This window comes from Oncorhynchus clarkii, chromosome 10 (genome assembly GCF_045791955.1).
Source record: "Oncorhynchus clarkii lewisi isolate Uvic-CL-2024 chromosome 10, UVic_Ocla_1.0, whole genome shotgun sequence".
In the NCBI taxonomy this organism is placed as follows: domain Eukaryota; kingdom Metazoa; phylum Chordata; class Actinopteri; order Salmoniformes; family Salmonidae; genus Oncorhynchus; species Oncorhynchus clarkii.
In genome coordinates, this window is record NC_092156.1 from 36,395,128 (window position 1) to 36,419,968 (window position 24,841).

The following is a 24,841-nucleotide window of genomic DNA, read 5'->3' on the forward strand; positions in this document are numbered from 1 at the left end:
TTTAACCCAAGGTGCTGGAGCTTGGCTCTCCCTTTAACCCAAGGTGCTGGAGCCTGGCTCTCCCTTTAACCCAAGGTGCTGGAGCTTGGCTCTCCCTTTAACCCAAGGTGCTGGAGCTTGGCTCTCCCTTTAACCCAAGGTGCTGGAGTTGGCTCTCCCTTTAACCCAAGGTGCAGGAGTTGCCTCTCCCTTTAACCCAAGGTGCTGGAGCTTGGCTCTCCCTTTAACCCAAGGTGCTGGAGCTTGGCTCTCCCTTTAACCCAAGGTGCAGGAGCTTGGCTCTCCCTTTAACCCAAGGTGCTGGAGCTTGGCTCTCCCTTTAACCCAAGGTGCAGGAGTTGCCTCTCCCTTTAACCCAAGGTGCTGGAGCTTGGCTCTCCCTTTAACCCAAGGTGCTGGAGCTTGGCTCTCCCTTTAACCCAAGGTGCAGGAGCTTGGCTCTCCCTTTAACCCAAGGTGCTGGAGCTTGGCTCTCCCTTTAACCCAAGGTGCAGGAGTTGCCTCTCCCTTTAACCCAAGGTGCAGGAGTTGCCTCTCCCTTTAACCACTGAAGATGATTCATCCTGTGTAGGATCTGACTCCGGAATAGGGGTGTGTAAAATGTGTGTCAGCCACAGTCATACCAATGGAAAGTGATAGAGAAAGTGTAATTCATTTGGTTTTATTAATTTAAGATCATACAGGCTTTGCAAAGGAATGGCAGTGCTTCAGTTCAATAATTATCTAGCACACAAACGTCACATGTAAGATCATAGTCCAGATATATGCATCTACTAAAACCAATCACACAAACAACTTTAAAAATGGAGATACTCACGTTTGTGCTTTACTTCGGTCCATCAATGACAATCTGGTTTGAGTGGATTTAGATATGGCCTCAACCCTTTCATAATCATTGCACAATACCTCACAGGTAAAATACATATTTGTTTTCCCCCTAACCTGACGTTTATGAGTCATCCAGATCCAATGCACACTGTCTTCATTCATTCATTCATTCATACATACAAACAACTGTTGGGCTTGCCTCCAACTCCTAAACACATGAACAAAAGTATGTGGACACCTGCTCGTCAAACATCTCATTCCAAAATCATGCGCATTAATATGGAGTTGGTCCCCCCTTTGCTGCTATAATAGCCTCCACTCTTCAGGGAATTCTTTCCATTGACGTTGAGACATTGCTGTGGGGACTTGCTTCCATTCAGCCACAAGAGCATTAGTGAGGTCGGGCACTGATGTTGGGCGATTAGGCCTGGCTCACAGTTGGCGTTCCAAAACATCCCAAAGTTGTTCGATGGGGTTGAGGTCAGGGCTCTGTGCAAGTCAGTCAAGTTCTTCCACTGCGATCTCAACAAAACATTTCTGTATGGACCTCGCTTGGTGCCATTGTCATGCTGAAACAACTTTACAGTTGGTACTATGCATTGGGGCAGTTAGCATTCTCCTGGCATCTGCCAAACCCAGATTTGTTTGTCGGACTGCCAGATGGTGAAGCGTGGTTCATCACTCCAGAGAACGCGTTTCCACTGCTCCAAAGTAAAACAGCAGCGAGCTTTACACCACTCCAGCCGACGCCTGGCATTGTGATCTTAGGCTTGTGTGGCTGCACGGCTATGGAAATCCACTTCATGAAGCTCCCGACGAACAGTTTTTGTGCTGACATTGCTTCCAGAGGCAGTTTGGAACTAGGTAGTGAGTGTTGCAACCCGAGGACAGATTATTTTTACGCACTTCAACACTCGGTGGTCCCATTCTGTGAGCTTGTGTGGCCTAAAACTTTGCGGCTGAGCAGTTGTTGCCACTTCACAATAACAGTACTTACAAATGACCGGGGCAGCTATAGCAGGGCAGAAATATGATGAACTGACTTGTTGGAAAGGTGGCATCCTATGATGGTGTCATGTTGAAAGTCACTGAGCTCTTCAGTAAGGCCATTCTCTTGCTAATGTTTGTCTATGGAGATTGCATGGCGGTGTGCTCGACTTTATACACCTGTGTCTGAAATAGCTGAATCTACTAATTTTAGGGGGTCCACATACTTTGTGTGTGTGTGTGTGTGTGTGTGTGTGTATGTATATATGTGTATTAACGTTGTCAAAATTGTACTCACACAGTACTGTATGTGTACACTGTGACTACCATAGAAGTTCCCTGCTTTTTACAGTTTCATAAAACATTGTACATTAATGTCACAAATGTTATTTCCTTTTGATATATTCACAACATTTTTCAACACAACCAATAAATAGGCTAAACTTTTATAGAGATCGAACATAAATAAAAGTCTGGTGTTGTGTTCTCCTTACACCATGTCAGTCCCATCACTGTCTACAAGCTTTGACCTGACTTTCACCAGCTTTATATCAATAGAGTGAACAGTGAGAGGTGTATGAGCTGCTGTGGCTGTTGCTTCTGAATAAAGACATTGAAAACAAACATCCTGATGTGTGTCCATGGGCCTGGCTTTGATTGGTCAGGTCTCTCTGCTGATGTCACTTGTAGTCCCTGGCGATGCACAGCGGAGCAGTAGTCAGAGAGAGACAGGCCTGGAGAATAGTAGCTCAATGACTGGACCCAGATACTCACATCACAGTTCCTGATCAAGACGCTAACCCAGCCTTAAGTTCCACACAGGGTCTCTCCAGCAATTTTCCAGGAGCAGGGGTCAAAAGTCACAGGGCAGTCCTCTAAAAGCCTGAGTGTGCAGAGACGGTTAAAGGAAAGATGTTAAATCTCGTTCAGCCCAGTTCGCTAAATACCAATAATTTAACTGATCTAGGGCTGTCCCGACTAAAGAAGGAGCCAGAGATCAAGATAAGAAGAAGAAACTTCACCATCCTCCCTCTCCTACTGGCTTTCATACATTTTGCCATTACTCTCCTGAAGTTGTCAGTAATAGGCTACACGAGGAGTCAGCAAACCTTCTCATGTGGAATGCCAATTTATTTGACCAATTCTACCGGCAGTTCATATGCACATTTTCGTAAAACAGTTTTTAATTTATAATAACTTTTTCATATCTCCAAATCATTGTCATGTGGTTAATCAAAATTCTATCCAAATCTAAATGAAAATTATAAACCTAAAAAGTTACTTCTACTGCCATCGCCAAATATGTAAAAATAGCCTATAAAGCGAACAAATAAAAATATTGCGGCCTGCAGGTAGAAAATATCCTGATTAAAAATAAATATCCTATAAATCACATTGGCCACGCATTGCCTGTCTGCAACGATCTGTCCTTGCATCATTGTATAAAATATTCTGGGCTCTCAGAGTTTCCAGAGCCAGTGAGCTCGGGACAGACACAGCTGTAGGATATTTAGCAAGGAAGAAGAAGTAATCGGTATAACTATTTTATGATCAGAGAATGACATTTTTCCCTTTCACTCTGAGTGGTTATCGAAAGGGAGAGCACTAGAAATATTTTCAAATACATTGAGGAACTATTGTCATTCTCAATGGATAGAAAAACAGACTTTGTTGGGAGAATGTCAAGAGTGTGCAAAGCTGTCATCAAGGCAAAGGGTGGCTACTTAGAAATCTCAAATATATTTTGAATTGTTTAACACTTTTTTTGATTAGTACATGATTCCATGTTATTTCATAGTTGAGGTCTTCACTATTTATTCTACAATGTAGAAAATAGTAAAAAATAAAGAAAAACCCTGGAATGAGTAGGTGTGTCCCAACTTTTGACTGGTGCTGTATGTAATGGGGAATTGATAGACACTAACAATCAAACGCAAAAACAAACAAAAAAATCACAATGAAGTTATGAAACAATGAATATGCACAAATTGGATTTCTGGAGAGAGAAATGCATTGTGCAGCCACACTCCCCTTCTTTGACTGTGCCATCCCCGTGGTCAGCACAATGGATTAGTTCACTGAGATGGCCGCGAATAAGACAGGTGTCTCGCGTGCCATCAAAACAATATATATAATTATCTCACACACACACACACACACACACACATGTTCTTGTTTTTGAAAGAAAAGCGTTTTTTTTTTCCATTAGAATGACATCAAATTGATCAGAAATATAGTGTAGACATTGTTAAAGTTGTCAATGACTATTGTAGCTGTAAACTGCAAATTTTTTATGGAATATCTACATAGGTGTACAGAGGCCCATTATCAGCAACCATCCCTCCTGTGTTCCAATGGCACGGTGTTAGCTAATCCAAGTTTATCACTTTAAAAGGCTAATTGATAATTAGAAAACCCTTTTGCAAATATGTAAGCACAACTGAAAACTGTTTAAAGAAGATTAAAGAAGCAATAAAACTGGCCTTCTTTAGAGTAGTTAAGTATCTGGAGCATCAGCATTTGTGGGTTCGATTACAGGCTCAAAATGGCCAGAAACAAATAACTTTCTTCTGAAACTCTGGCTATATGGCTATTCCATACGAGAAATTGCCAAAAAACTGAAGATCTCATACAACGCTGTGTACTACTCCCTTCAGAGGACAGCGCAAACTGGCCCTAACCAGAATAGAAAGAGGAGTGGGAGGCCCCAGTGCACAACTAAGCAAGAGGACAAGTACATTCGAATGTCTAGTTTGAGAAACAGACGCCTCACAAGTCCTCAACTGGCAGCTTCATTAACTTCTCTAGGGTAGGAGCATTTGGAATTTTGGATGAAAAGCATGCCCAAACTGCCTTCTACTCAGGCCCAGAAGATAGGATATGCATATAATGAGTATATTTGGATAGAAAACACTCTAATGTTTCCAAAACTGTTCAAATAATGTCTGTGAGTATAACAGAACTGATTTGGCAGGCGAAAACCTGAGAAAAATCCATTCAGGAAGTAGGATTTTTTGTTGTTGTAGTTTTCTAAAGAAAATGTTGGTCGACCAACAGCCTATCGACCAGTGGAATAATTGGGGACAGCCCTAAAATTATCACACTAATAGATTATCAATTGAAGAAATACAAAACACTTGTAAGGAGACATACTTATCAGTGTAGGTTTAATACAAGCTACTTACCTGGAGACATGGGATTTGTGTTTTAGAGCTGGGTTAGCATTAGCCTTTAACAGTTGCACTGATCTCTGCCCTGTTCTGAGCCAGCCTGTGGCGACTGGCGAAGCTGCCTCACCGTCGTGTCACCATACTGGATCCCTGAGCCCATCCGCTCTGGGTCTAACTCACCTACAGAGGAGACACATCGACGTATTAAACATGAGAAAACTCATCCAAAGATACAGTTAGCACTTCAGCTAATGTGGATGCCTATATATCACTAGTGCACTACATTGCTCTGCATTATTACCTGACTCTATCTTGTTGATGATGGTGCGACCACATTTGAGGAAGGCCTCCTCCACGTTTTCTCCGGTGAGGGCGCTCGTCTCCAAGAACATCACTTCTGTTTTTATAACAACATGGACTAATTAAGTAATCAATCTCCTTTATCTATAGTCACAACCATCACTCAGTATGCAGGGTCATTACCATTCTCCTGGGCAAAACGGGATGCCTCAAGGAAAGTGACCTCTCTGTCAGCTTCTAGGTCCTTCTTGTTCCCACAGAGGATAATGACGATGTTTGGACTGGCCAGTGTCCGAGCGTCTGTCAACCAGTTGGTCAGGGAATTGTACGTTTCCCGACTTGGATACCCAGAGACACAGAAGTATATTCAAGTAAAATATTAAATGGGTCCACTGTCATCTAATAATATGGGGTTAATTTGGGATTAGTGTAAATCAGGGTCTTACCTGGTGATGTCATAAACCAGGAGAGCCCCTGCTGCCCCTCTGTAATAACTGCGAGTCACTGATCTGAGGTCAGGGAGAAACAAGAGTGTCAGACAGAGGAGCCTTCTCTTTCCAACATCATGATGTAGAACATAATGTAGCATCCACTAATACTTACGTCAAAGGGAAAGGTCGGAAACAACAACTCCATTACGCTGATCCTCAACACAGGGGCCCCACAAGGGTGCATGCTTAGCCCCCTCCTGTACTCCTTGTTCTCCCATGACTTGCGTGGCCACGTAGGCTTCCAACTCAATCGTCAAGTTTGCAGTCGACACAACAGTAGTAGGCCTGATTACCAATAATGACAAGAAAGGGAGGAGGTGAGGGCCCTGGTGGAGTGGTGCAAGGAAAATAACCTCTCCCTCAATGCCAACAAAGTAATGGAGCTGATTGTGGACTTCAGGAGACAGCAGAGGGAGCACGCCCCCATCCACAGAGCCGCAGCGGAGAAGGTGGAAAGCTTCAAGTTCCTCAGCGTACACATTACTGACAATCTGAAATGGTACACCCACACAGACAGTGTGGTGAAGGCGCCGCAACAGTGTATCTTCAACCTCAGGAGGAAGAATACATTTGGCTCTTAAGACCCTCAAACTTTTACAGATGCACCATTGAGAGCATCCTGTCGGGCTATTTCACCGGTCGGTACAGCAACTGCACCGCCCGCAACCGCAGGGATCTCCAGAGGGTGGTGCGGTTTGCCATACGCATCACAGGGGGCACACTACCTGCCCCCCAGGACACCTACAATACCCAAAGTCACAGGAAGGCCAAAAAGATAATCAAAGACTACAACCACCCGAGCCACGGCCTGTTCCCCCCACTATCATCCAGAAGGCGAGGTCAGTACAGGTGCATCAAAGCTGGAAGCGAGAGACTGAAAAACCTGATGGTTACTCTGACAGAGCTCCTCTGTGGAGATGGGAGAACCTTCCAGAAGGACAACCATCCCTGCAGCACTCCACCAATCAGGCCTTTATGGTAGAGTGGCCAGACGGAAGTCACTCCTCAGTAAAAGGCACATGACAGCTCTTTGGCCTGAATGCCAAGCATCACACCTGGAGGAAACCTGGCACCACCCCTGCCTTGAAGCATGGTGGTGGCAGCATCATGCTGTGGGGTTGTTTTTCAGTGGCAGGGACTGGGAGACTAGTCAGGATTGAGGCAAAGACGAACGGAGCAAAGAGAGATCCTGATGAAAAACTGCTCCAGAGCACTCGGACCTCCAGACTGGGGTGAAGGTTCACATTCCAACAGGCCAACGACCCTAAGCACACAGCCAAGACAACGTAGGAGTGACTTTGGGATGTCCTTGAGTGGCCCGGCCAGAGCCCGGATTGGAACCAGATCGAACATCTCTGAATAGACCTTAAAATAGCTGTTCAGCAACACTCCCCATCCAACCTGACAGAGCTTGAGAGGATCTGCAGAGAAGAATGGGAGAAACTCCCCAAATACAGGTGAACCAAGCTAGTAGCGTCATACCCAAGAAGACTCTAGGCTGTAATCGCTGCCAAAGGTGGTTCAACAAAGTACTGAGTAAAGGGTCTGAATACTTAAGTAAATGTGATATTTCCATTTTTATTTTTTAATAAATTAGCAAACATTTCTGGGGTATTGTGTGCAGATTGATGAGGGTTAAAAAAATCAATTTAATCCATTTTAGAACAAGGCTGTAACGTAACAAAATGTGGAAAAAGTCAAGGGATCGGAATAATTTCCGAAAGCACTGTATATAATATATTCATTATACTCCGGAATTCAACATTGCTCATCCTAATATAGAAATGAAATCCCTTTTACTTTTAGATGTGTGAATTAAAGCAGGAAGCACCAGTGACTCAATTAATTTAAAAAAGTGGTCAGATGAAGCAGATGCTAAACTACAGGCCTGATTTGCTAGCACAGACTGGAATATGTTCCGGGATTCCTTCGATTGCATTGAGGAGTACACCACATTAGTCATTGGCTTCATCAATAAGTGCATCGATGACGTTGTCCCCACAGTGACCGTACGTACATACCCCAACCAGAAACCAGGGATTACAGGCAACATCCGCACTGAGCTAAAGGCTAGAGCTGCCGCTTTCAAGGAGCAGGACTCTAACCCGGAAGCTTATAAGAAATCCTGCTATGCCGTCCGACGAACCATCAAACAGGCAAATTGTCAATACAGGACTAAGATCGAATCGTACTACACCGGCTCCAACGCTCGTCGGATGTGGCAGGGCTTGCAAACCATTACATACAAAGGGAAGCACAGCTGAGAACTGCCCAGTGACACGAGCCTACCAGAAGAGCTAAACTACTTCTCTGCTTGCTTCGAGGCAAATAACACTGAAACATCCATGAGAGCACCAGCTGTTCCGGAAGACTGTGTGATCACGCTCTCCGTAGCCGATGTGAGTAAGACCTTTAAACAGGTCAACATTCAGACAGATTACCAGGACGTGTACTGTGAGCATTCGCTGACCAACTGGCAGGTGTCTTCAATGACATTTTCAACCTCTCCTTGTCCGAGTCTGTAATACCAACATGTTTTAAGCAGACCACCATAGTCCCTGTGTCCAAGAACACTAAGATAACCTGCCTAAATTACTACTGACCCGTAGCACTTCTGTAGCCATGAAGTGCTTTGAAAGGCTGGTCATGGCTCACATGAACACCATTATCCCAGAGACCCACTCCAACTTGCATACTGTCCTAACAGATCCACAGATGATGCCATTTATATTGCACTCCACACTGCCCTTTCCCACCTGGACAAAAAGTACACCTATGTGAGAATACTATTCATTGACTACAGCTCCGGCGTTCAACACCATAGTGCCCTCAAAGCTCATCAATAAGTTAAGGACCCTGGGACTAAACACCTCCCTCTGCAACTGGATCCTGGACTTTGACAGGCCACCCCCAGGTGGCCACATTGATCCTCAACACAGGGGCCCCGACAAACTAACATGGTCCAAGCACACCAAGACAGTAGTGAAGAGGGCACGACAAAACCATTTCCCCTCAGGAGACTGAAAAGATTTGGCATGGGTCCTCAGATCCTCAAAAGGTTCTACAGCTGCACCATCGAGAGCATCCTGAATGATTGCGTCATCGCCTGGTATGGCAACTGCTCGGCCTCTGACCGCAAGCCACTACAGAGGGTAGTGCGTACGGCCCAGTACACCACTGGGGCAAAGCCTCCTGCCATCCAGGACCTCTATACCAGGCTGTATTTTTTTTTGTTGGTTAGGGGCTCGTAAGTAAGCATGTCACTGTAAGGTTGTATTCGGCGCATGTGACTAATAACATTTGATTTGATCAAATGAACATCCTGCTGAGATGTCAGATAACAAGCACCCTGTTAATTAGAGCTACCTACCGGAATCGCTCCTGTCCAGCTGTGTCCCAGATCTGCAACTTGACTGTCTTGCCAGCGACCATTACCACCCGGGAGCCAAACTCCACCCCGATGGTGTGGCTGGAGTCCTGCTTGACTACATGGGACAGAACAGACAACACAAAACAAAACAAACTCTGTTGCACATGGTGGTAGAGAATCTTTGCTGGCATATTTAATGTTGTCTCATAGAGCCTAATGTAAATGTAGAGTAAACATATCCAAAAACTTGGTAGTGATACCAGTGAATATACCAATCAGTACCCTACTATAACATTGCAGTACCATAATAACACATTACAGTACCATAACATTCCAGTACCATAATAACACATTACAGTACCATAACATTCCAGTACCATAATAACACATTACAGTACCCTACTATAACATTACAGTACCCTACTATAACAGTACAGTACCATAATATAACATTACAGTACCCTACTATAACATTACAGTACCATAACATTACAGTACCATAATAACACATTACAGTACCATAATAACACATTACAGTACCATAATATAACATTACAGTACCCTACTATAACATTACAGTACCATAATAACACATTACAGTACCATAATATAACATTACAGTACCCTACTATAACATTACAGTACCATAATATAACATTACAGTACCCTATTATAATATTACAGTACCATAATATAACATTATAGTACCATAATAACACATTACAGTACTATAATATAACATTACAGTAACATAACATTACAGTACCCTACTATAACATTACAGTACCCTACTATAACATTACAGTACCATAATAACACATTACAGTACTATAACATTATAGTACCATAATATAATATTACAGTACCATAATATAACATTACAGTACCATAACATTACAGTACCCTACTATAACATTACAGTACCATAATATAACATTACAGTACCGTACTTTAACAATACCGTACCCTACTATAACATTACAGTACCTTACTATAACATTACAGTACCATAATATAACATTACATTACCTTAATATAACATTACAGTACCCTACTATAACCTTACAGTACCATCATAACATTACAGTACCTTAATATAACATTACAGTACCGTAATATAACATTACCATAACATTACAGTACCCTACTATAACATTACCATAACATTACATTATCATAACATTACAGTACCCTACTATAACATTACAGTATCATAACATTACAGTACCCTACTATAACATTACAGTACCCTACTATAACATTATGGTACCCTACTATAACATTACAGTACCCTACTATAACATTACAGTACCCTACTATAACATTACAGTACCCTACTATAACATTACCATAACATTACAGTCCCCTACCATAACATTACAGTGCCCTACTATAACATTACAGTACCCTACTATAACATTACAGTGCCCTACTATAACATTACAGTGCCATACTATAACATTACCCTACTATAATATAACATTACAGCGCCATAATATAACATTACAGTGCCATCTCCATGAGGCCAGTGATCTTTAAGACGTGCAAGTTATCCATTTAATTACAATTTCACTTACACTTGTTTTCTATAAATTGATGGAGAAGACAGGATTTCCCTGACCCCGCACTTCCAATCACCAAGAATTTAAAAAGGAAATCTGGAAAAGAACGAAGGAGAAGAAATTATGATAACACATTTACTACATCTCACGATTACAACAGACTGACCACATGGAAGCAGCCAAGAGCAGAGACGTTGAAAGCCGCGATGTCTTTTTCTCACAAATCAAACAGAAGCAGTGGTTACGGTTCCTGACGACGAGTGTTACAGATCTAGAGAACTAGCTAACTATCTTATAGACTGACAAGTAATGTAAGTAATGTTTACTAAGTTGCTAGCTATAGGCGGCTGTCTAGCCTACAAGCTTCATCTTGTTTCTTATCCCAGACGAAAGAACAACCCGCATAGCATATAGTGACGCCAAATATTGCTTTGCTTACCATATGTTTCTGTCATTTCCATTGATGGATTCAAGGTCTTCGAGTGCTGAAATGTCAATAAATAACTTATTGGCGTTTCAAAAATTGCCACAAATCCCGTTTAATCAGAAGGATTCATCCACATAAATTGTTTTGCCATCCAAGACAGACGTACGTGATGACAACATGGCGACGTTCTAGCTACGTAAAATTATTTGTAGAAGACGGGCACGCTTCATGGACTGTAGGCTTTGTCGCTTGTAGCATGTTGGATCAATATTTTACTCTCAGTGAGATGATAACATGAATGTTATGTTTCTGATAATTATTTAGGCATATATAATTGTATAATTATTTAATTTGATGAATAATTAGTGTAATGTGTGTTTGTGTGTATGTCTGAAAGTGACATACTGAGATGTCAAAAACTATTAATTGATGGGAGCAGTTTCGAAAGGTTCAAACATGTACTCAACATTTATTCAACAATTTAAGCAAAAATCAAGAAAAAGGGAACAATGCAGTTTAATTACACTTTTGAGTAAGCTCCAATCATTGAATATGCACCCATTCACCCATTCTTACGCTTTGAGTGCACTTCCAAAGTAAATTATAAGGCATGTGGTCAGATGGCCAGTGTTCACCCTGTGTGGTCTTAAGATGGCAAGTGTTCTGTGGTATATACCCCCCAAGGTGAACTAGTTGTCTTTTAGATTTGACTGAAAATTCCCTCCCATATAAACATTGCATTTGTCTGTAAACATCTTTAGTGTACCAACACCAAACACTGGATTTGAAATCATGTTCCCATTCACAGACACCACAATGGGAAAATGGAAATATAAAACACCAGTAGCCTTCCAAAGAACACTCACACTCCCATGAGGTTCTTGTACCCCCTCCCGTCACACCCCCATGAGGTCCTTGTACCCCCTCCTGTCACACCCCCATGAGGTCCTTGTACCCCCTCCCGTCACACCCCCAAGAGGTCCTTGTACCCCCTCCCGTCACACCCCATGAGGTCCTTGTACCCCCTCCCGTCACACCCCATGAGGTCCTTGTACCCCCTCCCGTCACACCCCATGAGGTCCTTGTACCCCTCCCCCTTGTCAGAGTTTCCCAGCCCCTAATCCCAGGTGGCCTGATAAGACGTATGAATGACCCCCCTCTTTTCCCATAGATCCCCCTTTCTCTTTCTTATCACTTTGACTTTTGTTTGTGTTTTGGGGCCAGGGCTGGCACCGGGGTCAGGGTAGTGGTTGGAGCAGGTTTAGCCGCAGTAGAGGATCTCAGTGTACTGCACAACCTCTTAAACCTGCAAAGACAAAAATGAGAGTGTCAAAAGAGGGAAATCAGTTATTTTATACTGCATCAAAAATTACCAGATATTTATAATGTGTTGAGCATAGTTACTGGGTTATTGTGACGTGAATGTTTTAAAGAACATAATATTAAATGTCCCTGTAGGGTTTAGTAAGGAAATTAGCCATATGAAAAATGAAAACAGTCATATCAGTCATTTTAACAGGCTTGTTCAGCACTTACAAGCTTTTGATTTTCCTCAGGAGGCCGTTGACCACTTTGCCAATCCTCTTCATCCGACCCTGTCACCGAAACACAAGTGCATATTAAACACAGTCCTTTGGTTGCTGCTGTGATGTGGATTACATTATAATTATCTACAAGCAGAGTCTGTGAACAGCAGGAGCTCTCTGCCTCACCTGCATTTGTTTGTAGAATAGAGGAAGAGAGAAAACACAGATGACACCTGCAAAAGAGACAGTGAAGGAAATCAGATCAACAAACTATGTTACAGACATTATTTACATATAGCTTTATGACAGATCAGAGGTGATGGGGGAAAGTGAAGTATGAATGAAACAGAGAGAGCAATGTAGCATGTTATGGTATTAGAGCATAATCATGTATGAGGGTAGTGCTGTAGGACGGTGTGGTGTAAGACACTAAGATAGAGAGGTGGATCAGAATGGTCTCACCAACTATCACCAGGGTCAGTCCGTTGGTCGTGATGCCCACATAGACCAACACGCACAGCAGCAACACAAACTGACAACAGAAAAACATGTGTTTAGATTGTCATTGTTTGGAATAGGTAGAGATAGCATGTGAGTTTACGAAGCAATGTATATGTTTTGTTGATGTATTGTATATATTGCATCTGTCCACTTGCTGATTGATGTAAGCCCTCAGGAGGACCAGTTATGTTGTCTGACTCAAGTGCTGGTGATTGTGTGACTTCAACCTCTAGCTTCTTCCCCAATCCCTACACATATTTTATAGTACATAATTACAGTAATACACAGAGGTTTTTTGCATTTTCAGAGGGACATTGACAGTGGCCCCTGACCTTGATAGAGTCCATGATGCTGCCGATGAAGAGCAGGCGTTTGATCTCTGTGACGGCGAAGGCAATCATCAGCACCACTTCCTCCACCACCAACACCGTCTCCTCATCTGTCAGAGAGCTGTCGTCTCCTATATAAGACCTGGTACCACACACACACACACACACACACACACACACACACACACACACACACACACATCCCTAGTTTAAGAAGCATTTTCTACCAACAGATGCACAGAGCCATACACAGATGGCTGTTTGTGTGTGTGTGTGTGTGTGTGTGTGTGTGTGTGTGTGTGTGTGTGTGTGTGTGTGTGTGTGTGTGTGTGTGTGTGTGTGTGTGTGTGTGTGTGTGTGTGTGTGTGTGTGTGTGTGTGTGTGTGTGTGTGTGTGTGTGTGTGTGTGTGTGTATGTGTGTGTGTGTGTGTGTGTGTGTGTGTGTGTGTGTGTGTGTGTGTGTGTGTATGTGTGTGTGTATGTGTGTGTGTGTGTGTGTGTGTGTGTGTGTGTGCTTGAGTGCGTGCCTGCGTGTGTGCGTGTACACAGATGGCTGTTAGGGTGATATGATATGTCTCTCTATATATAAACTAGAGCATGGTAACTGCTGTAAACTGTACTCACTGGAAGGGGTGCACTCCTTCAGGGTTCTTACGTATCAGCTCTAGGAGTTTGTAGTAGAGGCGTAGGGGGAAGGTGAGACACATGATGGCCATACACAGGTAGGACAGCACGGTGATGGCACTGAGCTGGAACAGGCTGGCCAGGCCTATCACCAGCCCTGTGAACACCAGCCCCGTCTTCCCCACATCCCGCCAGTAGATCAGATCCACTACTGCAGAGAGACAGAGAGAGGATGGAGTTTGTATAGATCATTCATTCATTCATTAATTAGTAAGTGGTGGAGGACAACAAGTGGATAGAAGGGAGAGATAGATGAGTCGTACAGATGAATAAGTGTGGATGTCGGGGCTGGTACTCAGACTGATCTGGATGAGCGATTTACAGATGTTGGAGCTTAATTTGAGCTAGTTTGCAACAGCAGGAAAACAATCTTGCAGCAACAGGAAATGTTAATTATTATGTGGATTATACTTAATGAACATTTTTTGTAGGGGTTGAGGCATTTTCCGTTAGGGCAAATCAAGTCTGATATTTTAAAGTGGAAATTATAAACTTTAGAAGCCTTTTTAAACTTTGAATACACTACACGTTTGTATTTCCTGCTGTGCAGATAAATTCTCAGCAACTAAAGAGTGCTCAAATTAAGATCATACAATTGTATGGAGAGCAATTGAGCTCATCTGATGTCTGGAAGGAAAAGTGACAGAGAAGTTCAAACCACTCTTAATATAGAATTATGTACAGAGATAGATGGAAAGAGAAGTAGTCTATCTTAGATATTTAATGTGTTTGTTTTCAGCTGGGCTGTCTTAATTTGTTAGATATCTATTCCAGATTGGTGGTGATCTACAAATGTAGGATCTTAATTTGACCACCCTGTTGCAGATTAACATTTCCGTAATGCAGGAAATGTCAAACTTGTAGTGTATTTGAGGTTTAAAAAGGCTTCTGAAGTTTGTAATTTCCACTTTGAAATTTCAGACTTGATTTTCCCTCACAGAAAATGTATCAACATCTACAAAAATGTCCATTAATTATAATCCACATAATAATTCACGTTTCCTAATACTGCAGGATTCTTTTCCGGCTGTAGCAAACTGGTTCAAATTAAGATCCTACATTTGTAATATTGGAACTGTGGTGAATGCTGTGGTCAAACAAGGGATAAATGCAACATGTATTTGATAATTAAGTAACAAGTTACATCATTGGGCAGTGATACCATTGTCTCAGCCCTGACTGTTGGCAATACAAGTTTGAAATATGTCAATTACATTAGCTGAACACTGACAGTGTGGATTAAAAGAGGAAAACAAGGGAGTTACAAAGAAGATATCCCCAGCACATTTTGTTAATAGCCGTCTTAATTCATTGAGTGCCTTCTTGTATTATATTATATTATTTAGTTTGGCTCCTGGATGCTGATTGTCTGAAAGCTATGGCATATTTACAGTGCCTTGCGAAAGTATTCGGCCCCCTTGAACTTTGCGACCTTTTGCCACATTTCAGGCTTCAAACATAAAGATATAAAACTGTATTTTTTTGTGAAGAATCAACAACAAGTGGGACACAATCATGAAGTGGAACGACATTTATTGGATATTTCAAACTTTTTTAACAAACCAAAAACTGAAAAATTGGGCGTGCAAAATTATTCAGCCCCTTTACTTTCAGTGCAGCAAACTCTCTCCAGAAGTTCAGTGAGGATCTCTGAATGATCCAATGTTGACCTAAATGACTAATGATGATAAATACAATCCACCTGTGTGTAATCAAGTCTCCGTATAAATGCACCTGCACTGTGATAGTCTCAGAGGTCCGTTAAAAGCGCAGAGAGCATCATGAAGAACAAGGAACACACCAGGCAGGTCCGAGATACTGTTGTGAAGAAGTTTAAAGCCGGATTTGGATACAAAAAGATTTCCCAAGCTTTAAACATCCCAAGGAGCACTGTGCAAGCGATAATATTGAAATGGAAGGAGTATCAGACCACTGCAAATCTACCAAGACCTGGCCGTCCCTCTAAACTTTCAGCTCATACAAGGAGAAGACTGATCAGAGATGCAGCCAAGAGGCCCATGATCACTCTGGATGAACTGCAGAGATCTACAGCTGAGGTGGGAGACTCTGTCTATAGGACAACAATCAGTCGTATATTGCACAAATCTGGCCTTTATGGAAGAGTGGCAAGAAGAAAGCCATTTCTTAAAGATATCCATAAAAAGTGTTGTTTAAAGTTTGCCACAAGCCACCTGGGAGACACACCAAACATGTGGAAGAAGGTGCTCTGGTCAGATGAAACCAAAATTGAACTTTTTGGCAACAATGCAAAACGTTATGTTTGGCGTAAAAGCAACACAGCTGAACACACCATCCCCACTGTCAAACATGGTGGTGGCAGCATCATGGTTTGGGCCTGCTTTTCTTCAGCAGGGACAGGGAAGATGGTTAAAATTGATGGGAAGATGGATGGAGCCAAATACAGGACCATTCTGGAAGAAAACCTGATGGAGTCTGCAAAAGACCTGAGACTGGGACGGAGATTTGTCTTCCAACAAGACAATGATCCAAAACATAAAGCAAAATCTACAATGGAATGGTTCAAAAATAAACATATCCAGGTGTTAGAATGGCCAAGTCAAAGTCCAGACCTGAATCCAATCGAGAATCTGTGGAAAGAACTGAAAACTGCTGTTCACAAATGCTCTCCAGCCAACCTCACTGAGCTCGAGCTGTTTTGCAAGGAGGAATTGGAAAAAATGTCAGTCTCTCGATGTGCAAAACTGATAGAGACATAACCCCAGCGACTTACAGCTGTAATCGCAGCAAAAGGTGGCGCTACAAAGTATTAACTTAAGGAGGCTGAATCATTTTGCACGCCCAATCAGTTTTTGATTTGTTAAAAAAGTTTGAAATATCCAATAAATGTCGTTCCACTTCATGATTGTGTCCCACTTGTTGTTGATTCTTCACAAAAAAATACAGTTTTATATCTTTATGTTTGAAGCCTGAAATGTGGCAAAAGGTCACAAAGTTCAAGGGGGCCGAATACTTTTGCAAGGCACTGTAAGCAATAAGGCCTGAGGGGGTGTGGTATATGGCCAATATACGGCCAGCGTGGAGTGCCTGTATACAGCCCTTAGCCATGGTATATTAGCCATATACCATAAATCCCGAGGTGCCCTATTGCTATTATAAACTGGTTACCAATGTAATTAGAGCAGTAAAAATAAATGTTTTGTCACCTGTGGTATACGGTCTGATATACCACAGCTTTCACCCAATCAGCCTTCAGGACTCGAACCACCCAGTTTATAACAGACTATAAACTGGTTGGTTCGAGCCCTGAATGCTGATTAGTTGAAGACCGTAATATATTGGCCATGTACCAGACCTACTCGGGCCTTATTGCTTAAATATACCATTGATATAACACAAAGCGCTTGTTTACTGTTCTAATTATGTTGGTAACCTGTTTATTTGAACAAATAAAACTCAATGAGATCAAATAGAATAGTAATTTAGCAATAATATAATTAAGCAATACGGCACCTCAGTGCTTTGTGGTATACAGTAGAGCCAATAAAGCACGACTATGGGCTGTATCCAAGCATTCCGCATTGCGTCGTGCGTAAGAACAGCCCTTAGCCGTAGTATACTGGCCATACTCCATACCCCCTCGGGCCTTATTGCTTAATTATATTCTGTTCTATTTGATGTCTCTGAGTTTTTATTTTATCATATATTTCTCTATCCTCATGATTCCTGCTTACAAGCAGAAACTCAAACAGGACGTACCAGTGATGCACACAATAAGCTACAAGCTGGCGTAGACTGAAATATGTTCCGTGATTCATCCGAAGGCATTCAGGAGTTTACCACATCAGCCACTGGCTTCATTAATAAGTACATCAATGAAGTCGTCCCCACAGTGACAGTGCATACCATATCCAATCAGAACCCATAGATTCCAGGCAACATCTGTACTGAGCTAAAGGCTAGAGTTGCCGCTTTCAAGGACTAGGACACTGATCTGGACGCTTATAAGAAATCCCGCTTCACCCTCCGACGAACCATCAAACAGGCAAAGCATCAATACAGTACTAAGATCAAATCTTACTACACCAGCTGACGCTTGTCGGATGTGGCAGGGCTTGTAAACTATTACGAATTACAAATGGAAACACAGTCGCTAGCTTCCCAGTGACGCTAGCCTACCAGACAAGCTAAATGCCTTCTATACTTGCTTCGAGGCAAGCAACACTGAACCATGCATGAGATCACCAGCTGTTCCGGACGACTGTGTGATCTCTGTAGCCGATGTGAGTAAGTCCTGTAAATAGGTTAACATTCACAAGACCGCAGGGCCAGATAGGTTACCAGGACGTGTACTCAGAGCATGCGTACCCAGCTGGCAAGTGTCTTCACTAACATGTTCAACTTCTCCCTGAACCAGTCTGTAATACCTACATGTTTCAAGCAGACCACCATAGTCTCTGTGCCCAAGAACGCCTAGCGTAGCACTCATATCTGTAGCCATGAAATTATTTGAAAGGCTGGTCATGGCTCACATCAACACTATCATCCCAAACACCCTGGAGCCACTCCAATTCACAAACCACCCCAACACATCCACAGATAACGCAATATCTATTGCACTCCACACTGCCCTTTCCCACCTGGACAAGAGGAACACCTATGTGAGAATGCTGTTCATTGACTACAGCTCAGCGTTAAACACCATAATGCCCTCCAAGCTCATCACTAAGGTAAGGACCCTGGGACTAAACACCTCCCTCTGCAATTGGATCTTGGAGTTCCTGATGGCCCTCGCCCAGGTGGTGAGGGTAGGCAACAACACATCCACCACGCTGACATCGGGGGCCCTTCAGGGGTGCGTTCTTAGTCCCATCCTGTACTCCCTGTTCACCCACGACTATGTGGCTGCGCACGACTCCAACACCATCATTATGTTTGCTAAGGACACAACGGTGGTAGGCCTGATCACCAACAACGATCAGACAGCCCCTCCCTCAATGTCAGCAAGACAAAGATCCCTGGACTTTTCCCACATTTTCATACGTTTTAGCCTTATTCTAAAATGGATGAAAGAAAACAATCCTCGGTAATCTACTAATTGATCTATATAAATATTCAAACCCTTTGTTATGAAACTCAAAATTGAGCTCAGGTGCATCCTGTTTCCATTGATCATCCTTGAGATGTTTCTACAACTTAATTGGAGTCTGTCTATTTAAGGTCCAACAGTTGACAGTCGAAGGAATTGTCCGTAGAACTCAGAGACAGGATTGTGCCAAGCTTGTAGAGTCATACCAAAGAAGACCTGTGGCAGGATTGTGTCGTGGCACAGATCTGGGGAAGGGTACCAAAATATTTCTGCAGCATTGAGGTCCCCGAGAACACAGTGGCCTCCATCATTGTTAAATGGAAGAAGTTTGGAACCCCCAAGACTCTTCCTAGAGCTGTCCGGCCTACTAAACTGAGCAATCGGGTGAGAAGGGCCTTAGTCAGGGAGGTGACCAAGAACCCGATGGTCACTCTGACAGAGCTCTAGAGTTCCTCTGCGGAGATGGGAGAACCTTCCAGAAGGACAACCATCTCTTCAGCACTCCACCAATCAGGCCTTTACGGTAGAGTGGCCAGACAGAAGCCACTCCTCAGTAAAAGGCACATGACAGCCCATATGGAGTTTGCCAAAAGGCACCTAAAGACTCTCAGACCATGACAACCAAGATTCTCTGGTCTGATGAAACCAAGATTGAACTCTTTGGCCTGAATGCCAAGCATCATGTCTGGAAGTAAACCTGACCTCATCCCTACGGTGAAGCATGGTGGTGGCAGCACCATGCTGTGGGGATGGTTTTCAGCGGCAGGGACTGGGAGACAAGTCAGGATTGAGGGAAAGATGAACGGAGCAAAGTACAGAGAGATCCTTGATGAAAACCTGCTCCAGAGCACTCAGGACCTCAGACTGGGAAGAAAGTTAATCTTCCAACAGGACAACAACCCTAAGCACACAGCCAAGACAATGCAGGAGCGGCTTCCGGACAAGTTTCTGAATGTCCTTGAGTGGCCCAGCCAGAGCCCGGACATGAACCCGATCAAACATCTCTGGAGAGACCTGAAAATAGCTGTGCAGCGACGCTCCCCATCCAACCTGACAGAGCTTGAGAGGATTTGCAGAGAAGAATGGGAGAAACTCCCCAAATACAGGTTTGCCAAGCTTGTAGCATCATACACAAGAAGACTCGAGGCTGTATTTGCTGCCAAAGGTGATTCAGCAAAGTACTGAGTAAAAGGTCTGAATACTTATGTAAATGTGATATTTTTGTTTTTTGCTTTTTATAAATTAGCAAAGATTTCTAAAAACAGTTTTTGTTTTGCCATTATGGGGTCCTGTGTGTAGATTGATGAGGGGGGGAAACAATGTAATCAAATCAAATCAAATTTTATTTGTCACATACACATGGTTAGCAGATGTTAATGCGAGTGTAGCGAAATGCTTGTGCTTCTAGTTCCGACAATGCAGTAATAACAAGTAATCTAACTAACAATTCCAAAACTACTGTCTTGTACACAGTGTAAGGGGATAAAGAATATGTACATAAGGATATATGAATGAGTGATGGTACAGAGCAGCATAGGCAAGATACAGTAGATGGTATCGAGTACAGTATGTACAAATGAGATGAGTATGTAAACAAAGTGGCATAGTTTAAAGTGGCTAGTGATACATGTATTACATAAGGATACAGTCGATGATATAGAGTACAGTATATACGTATGCATATGAGATGAATAATGTAGGGTAAGTAACATTATATAAGGTAGCATAATCAATTTTAGAATAAGGCTGTAACCTAACAAAAAATGTCAAGGGGTCTGAATACTTTCTGAAGGCACTGTATGTACAAATCTACCTCAATTACCTTGTACCCCTGCAAGTCGACTCGGTACAGGTATCCTGTGTATATAGCCAAGTTATCGTTACTCGTTGTGTAAATCGTTGCACTGTATACTCCATGTACAGTGGGGCAAAAAAAGTATTTAGTCAGCCACCAATTGTGCAAGTTCACCCACTTAAAAAGATGAGAGAGGCCTGTAATTTTCATCATAGGTACACTTCAACTATGACAGACAAAATGAGAAAAAAAATCCAGAAAAATCACATTGTAGGATTTTTTATGAATTTATTTGCAAATTATGGTGGAAAATAAGTATTTGGTCAATAACAAAAGTTTAGCTCAATACTTTGTTATATACCCTTTGTTGGCAATGACAGAAGTCAAATGTTTTCTGTAAGTCTTCACAAGGTTTTCACACACTGTTGCTGGTATTTTGGCCCATTCCTCCATGCAGATCTCCTGTAGAGCAGTGATGTTTTGGGGCTGTTGCTGGGCAACACGGACTTTCAACTCCCTCCAAAGATTTTCTATGGGGTTGAGATCTGGAGACTGGCTAGGCCACTCCAGGACCTTGAATTGCTTCTTACGAAGCCACTCCTTCGTTGCCCGGGCGGTGTGTTTGGGATCATTGTCATGCTGAAAGACCCAGCCACGTTTCATCTTCAATGCCCTTGCTGATGGAAGGAGGTTTTCACTCAAAATCTCACGATACATGGCCCCATTCATTCTTTCCTTTACACGGATCAGTCGTCCTGGTCCCTTTGCAGAAAAACAGCCCCAAAGCATGATGTTTCCACCCCCATGCTTCACAGTAGGTATGGTGTTCTTTGGATGCAACTCAGCATTCTTTGTCCTCCAAACACGACGAGTTTAGTTTTTACCAAAAAGTTATATTTTGGTTTCATCTGACCATATGACATTCTCCGAATCTTCTTCTGGATCATCCAAATGCTCTCTAGCAAACTTCAGACGGGCCTGGACATGTACTGGCTTAAGCAGGGGGACACATCTGGCACTGCAGGATTTGAGTCCCTGGCGGCGTAGTGTGTTACTGATGGTAGGCTTTGTTACTTTGGTCCCAGCTCTCTGCAGGTCATTCACTAGGTCCCCCCGTGTGGTTCTGGGATTTTTGCTCACCGTTCTTGTGATCATTTTGACCCCACGGCGTGAGATCTTGCGTGGAGCCCCAGATTGAGGGAGATTATCAGTGGTCTTGTATGTCTTCCATTTCCTAATAATTGCTCCCACAGTTGATTTCTTCAAACCAAGCTGCTTACCTATAGCAGATTCAGTCTTCCCAGCCTGGTGCAGGTCTACAATTTTGTTTCTGGTGTCCTTTGACAGCTCTTTGGTTTTGGCCATAGTGGAGTTTGGAGTGTGACTGTTTGAGGTTGTGGACAGGTGTCTTTTATACTGATAACATGTTCAAACAGGTGCCATTAATACAGGTAACAAGTGGAGGACAGAGGAGCCTCTTAAAGAAGAAGTTATAGGTCTGTGAGAGCCAGAAATCTTGCTTGTTTGTAGGTGACCAAATACTTATTTTCCACCATAATTTGCAAATAAATTCATTACCAATCCTACAATGTGATTTTCTGGATTTTTTTTCCTAATTTTGTCTGTCATAGTTGAAGTGTACCTATGATGAAAATTACAGGCCTCATCTTTTTAAGTGGGAGAACTTGCACAATTGGTGGCTGACTAAATACTTTTTTGCCCCACTGTATATGACAAATAAACAAACTTGAACTTGAAGTTATGGCTTGTTTATTGTGTGTCTAATTCCTACAGTACCAGCAGCCTATATGCTTCTTGAATTAACAAACGTCAACAGGCGAGTTGAAGATATATGGTCTCCACTCCATATGCCCCACGTACACAACACATAGCTTACATGTAGACATGTACTGTATTTATGGTTCTGTTCACAACACATGACCTCTTAGGGTAGTTAGGAGACACACACACGCACAAACACACACACACATACACACACACACACATACACAATGCATTAAGTAGATTGTGCTAACGCACAGCAGATCTGCAGTAAAGCTGAAGAGTCCTTTCGGCAGCAGCTGAAACTCTCAATGAGCCCACTAACACTAACAAGTGTAAATCTAGAGGGGAAATGATCTGATTCAAACTAACATCCAGGCTCACAGATAAAGCCGAGTTCCCTCCTACACCCCAACCCTTAACCCTAAATACCCAGCAGCTATGCCCATAATGATTCACCAACATGGCCAAAACAGATCAAATATTTGACGAGTAATCACCCCTCAAAGACAGATCAGGAGAAAGAGGCTTGCTAAGCACCATTCTGTCAGCAACTTGTTTTGTTTTTGTTGTCTATCCCTCTCTCCACTAACTGTGGGTCTCTTTGCCTATATCAGTGACCTGATTAGAACTAATCTTCCTGCCCACCTGCCCATTAGTAGAGCCCCTTAGGTGGGCATGGGATCACAGAGGAGTCCTTCTCCCCTCTCACTGGTCCCACACAGCCACCTGGTCACATCAGCCCATACACAGAGGCCACCTAAGGCAAAGTCACACATTTACACCATCTTACCTTTGGTGGCCATTTCGGCAGCGGATCACTCTGCAAACCACCCCACTAGCTTACTCTGCTGCTCACTAATCTCGTAGACCCCCTGCACTCCTATGGCCCTCGCTAGGATCTTTTTTTGTCCTTACCATCCCTGTCAGCAGTACAGGGCCCGGCTGGCCTACTTTTATCCTGCCAATTGGATACCCCCTCTTTGAGGGCACACACGCACGCGCACACACACAGACACACACAGACACACAAAAACACCCACACACACTAACACACAAACCCACATTCACGTAACTTGGGGAACCTGAGACGTCAGTATGTGTTTTAGTGCAGACAGTTCCTTGGTCTCCAGAGAGATCCTTGGTTCATTGGCCTGTCTGTTATGCAAAACACAACTCCTCAGTCAATCAAAGGAACAGCTTTTCAAAGTAGGCCTACCACTCTATTAGATCACACCAGAGGTTAGTATTTATGTATAGGCATTTAATCCTTATAGGACTTACAGGTTGATTGATTAGGATTTGAAGAATACATAGCCCAAATAATACAAATCCCTCGTGTTACATTCATATAGAAAAGCACTCGCATGAAGACACAAAATAAGGTTCTCCATCATTACTGTGTTCTATTACAAATCATCATGCGTTTTCACATAAATCTCACAAATCAAAAAATTGTTGTGCTGTAGATTTAGGTCAGTTTAAAACTCCTCTCTCTAATTACTGCTGAGTACAGTCTAATCACTTAAAATCACTGTAACTAGTCATTCAAATCTGTTCCGTTTTTATTTGCATATGAATTATGAGTATAAATAGTGTCAGGCAGGTTGTTCTAAATAAAGACTGGCCATGGCCAGAGCTAAGTGCGTCATACACATATTCAGCTCAAGGCAAAGTAAAACACTACAAATGCACCATCACATGACTCATAGTGGATTTAAAAGGGAGCATCAGTGTGCATAATATAAATGAGCCTTCTCTCTCTCTTCCTCTCCCTCCCTCCCTCCCTCCCTCCCTCCCTCCCTCCCTCCCTCCCTCCCTGCCTTACTCCATCCCTACATTACACCCTCCCTCCCTCCCTCCTTTACTCCATCCCTCCATTACACCCTCCCTCCCTCCCTCCTTTACTCCCACCCTCCCTCCCAGCCCCTTCCTCCCTCTCAGTCCCTCCTTCCCTCTCTCCCAGTCCATTCCTCTCACATGCAGTAGTCTGTGCTGCTGTTATAAAAGACTGATGCTTC

General features: G+C 42.9%; 2 protein-coding genes across 5 annotated transcripts; both read right to left on the bottom strand.

Moving 5' to 3' along the window:
* Window positions 1-645: 645 nt before the first annotated feature.
* Window positions 646-11,317, bottom strand: LOC139418393 (ras-related protein Rab-4B-like). 3 transcript variants are annotated; one of them, XR_011635319.1, is made up of 9 exons: window positions 11,148-11,317; window positions 10,724-10,804; window positions 9,147-9,261; window positions 5,732-5,794; window positions 5,469-5,623; window positions 5,287-5,382; window positions 5,001-5,165; window positions 2,590-2,698; window positions 651-2,508 (listed from the first exon to the last, which is right to left on the bottom strand). XR_011635319.1 is itself a non-coding variant. In XM_071167793.1 (8 exons), exons 1-7 carry the CDS (start codon window positions 11,167-11,169, stop codon window positions 5,047-5,049), a joined length of 651 nt encoding a protein of 216 aa, XP_071023894.1. In that variant the 5' UTR covers window positions 11,170-11,312; the 3' UTR covers window positions 646-2,698; window positions 5,001-5,046. The 3 variants fall into 3 exon arrangements, 2 of the variants coding, with proteins under 2 accessions (XP_071023894.1, XP_071023895.1); XM_071167793.1 differs by having other exon boundaries at window positions 646-2,698; window positions 11,148-11,312; XM_071167794.1 differs by lacking the exon at window positions 5,287-5,382 and having other exon boundaries at window positions 2,466-2,698; window positions 11,148-11,302.
* Window positions 11,318-11,574: 257 nt separating this feature from the next.
* On the bottom strand, window positions 11,575-23,767 carry LOC139419529 (reticulon-1-A-like). 2 transcript variants are annotated; one of them, XM_071169489.1, is made up of 7 exons: window positions 23,614-23,767; window positions 14,116-14,326; window positions 13,495-13,633; window positions 13,124-13,193; window positions 12,848-12,894; window positions 12,672-12,730; window positions 11,575-12,441 (listed from the first exon to the last, which is right to left on the bottom strand). In XM_071169489.1, exons 1-7 carry the CDS (start codon window positions 23,624-23,626, stop codon window positions 12,327-12,329), a joined length of 654 nt encoding a protein of 217 aa, XP_071025590.1. In that variant the 5' UTR covers window positions 23,627-23,767; the 3' UTR covers window positions 11,575-12,326. The 2 variants fall into 2 exon arrangements, with proteins under 2 accessions (XP_071025590.1, XP_071025591.1); XM_071169490.1 differs by lacking the exons at window positions 12,848-12,894; window positions 13,124-13,193 and having other exon boundaries at window positions 11,589-12,441; window positions 23,614-23,753.
* Between the last annotated feature and the right edge of the window lie 1,074 nt (window positions 23,768-24,841).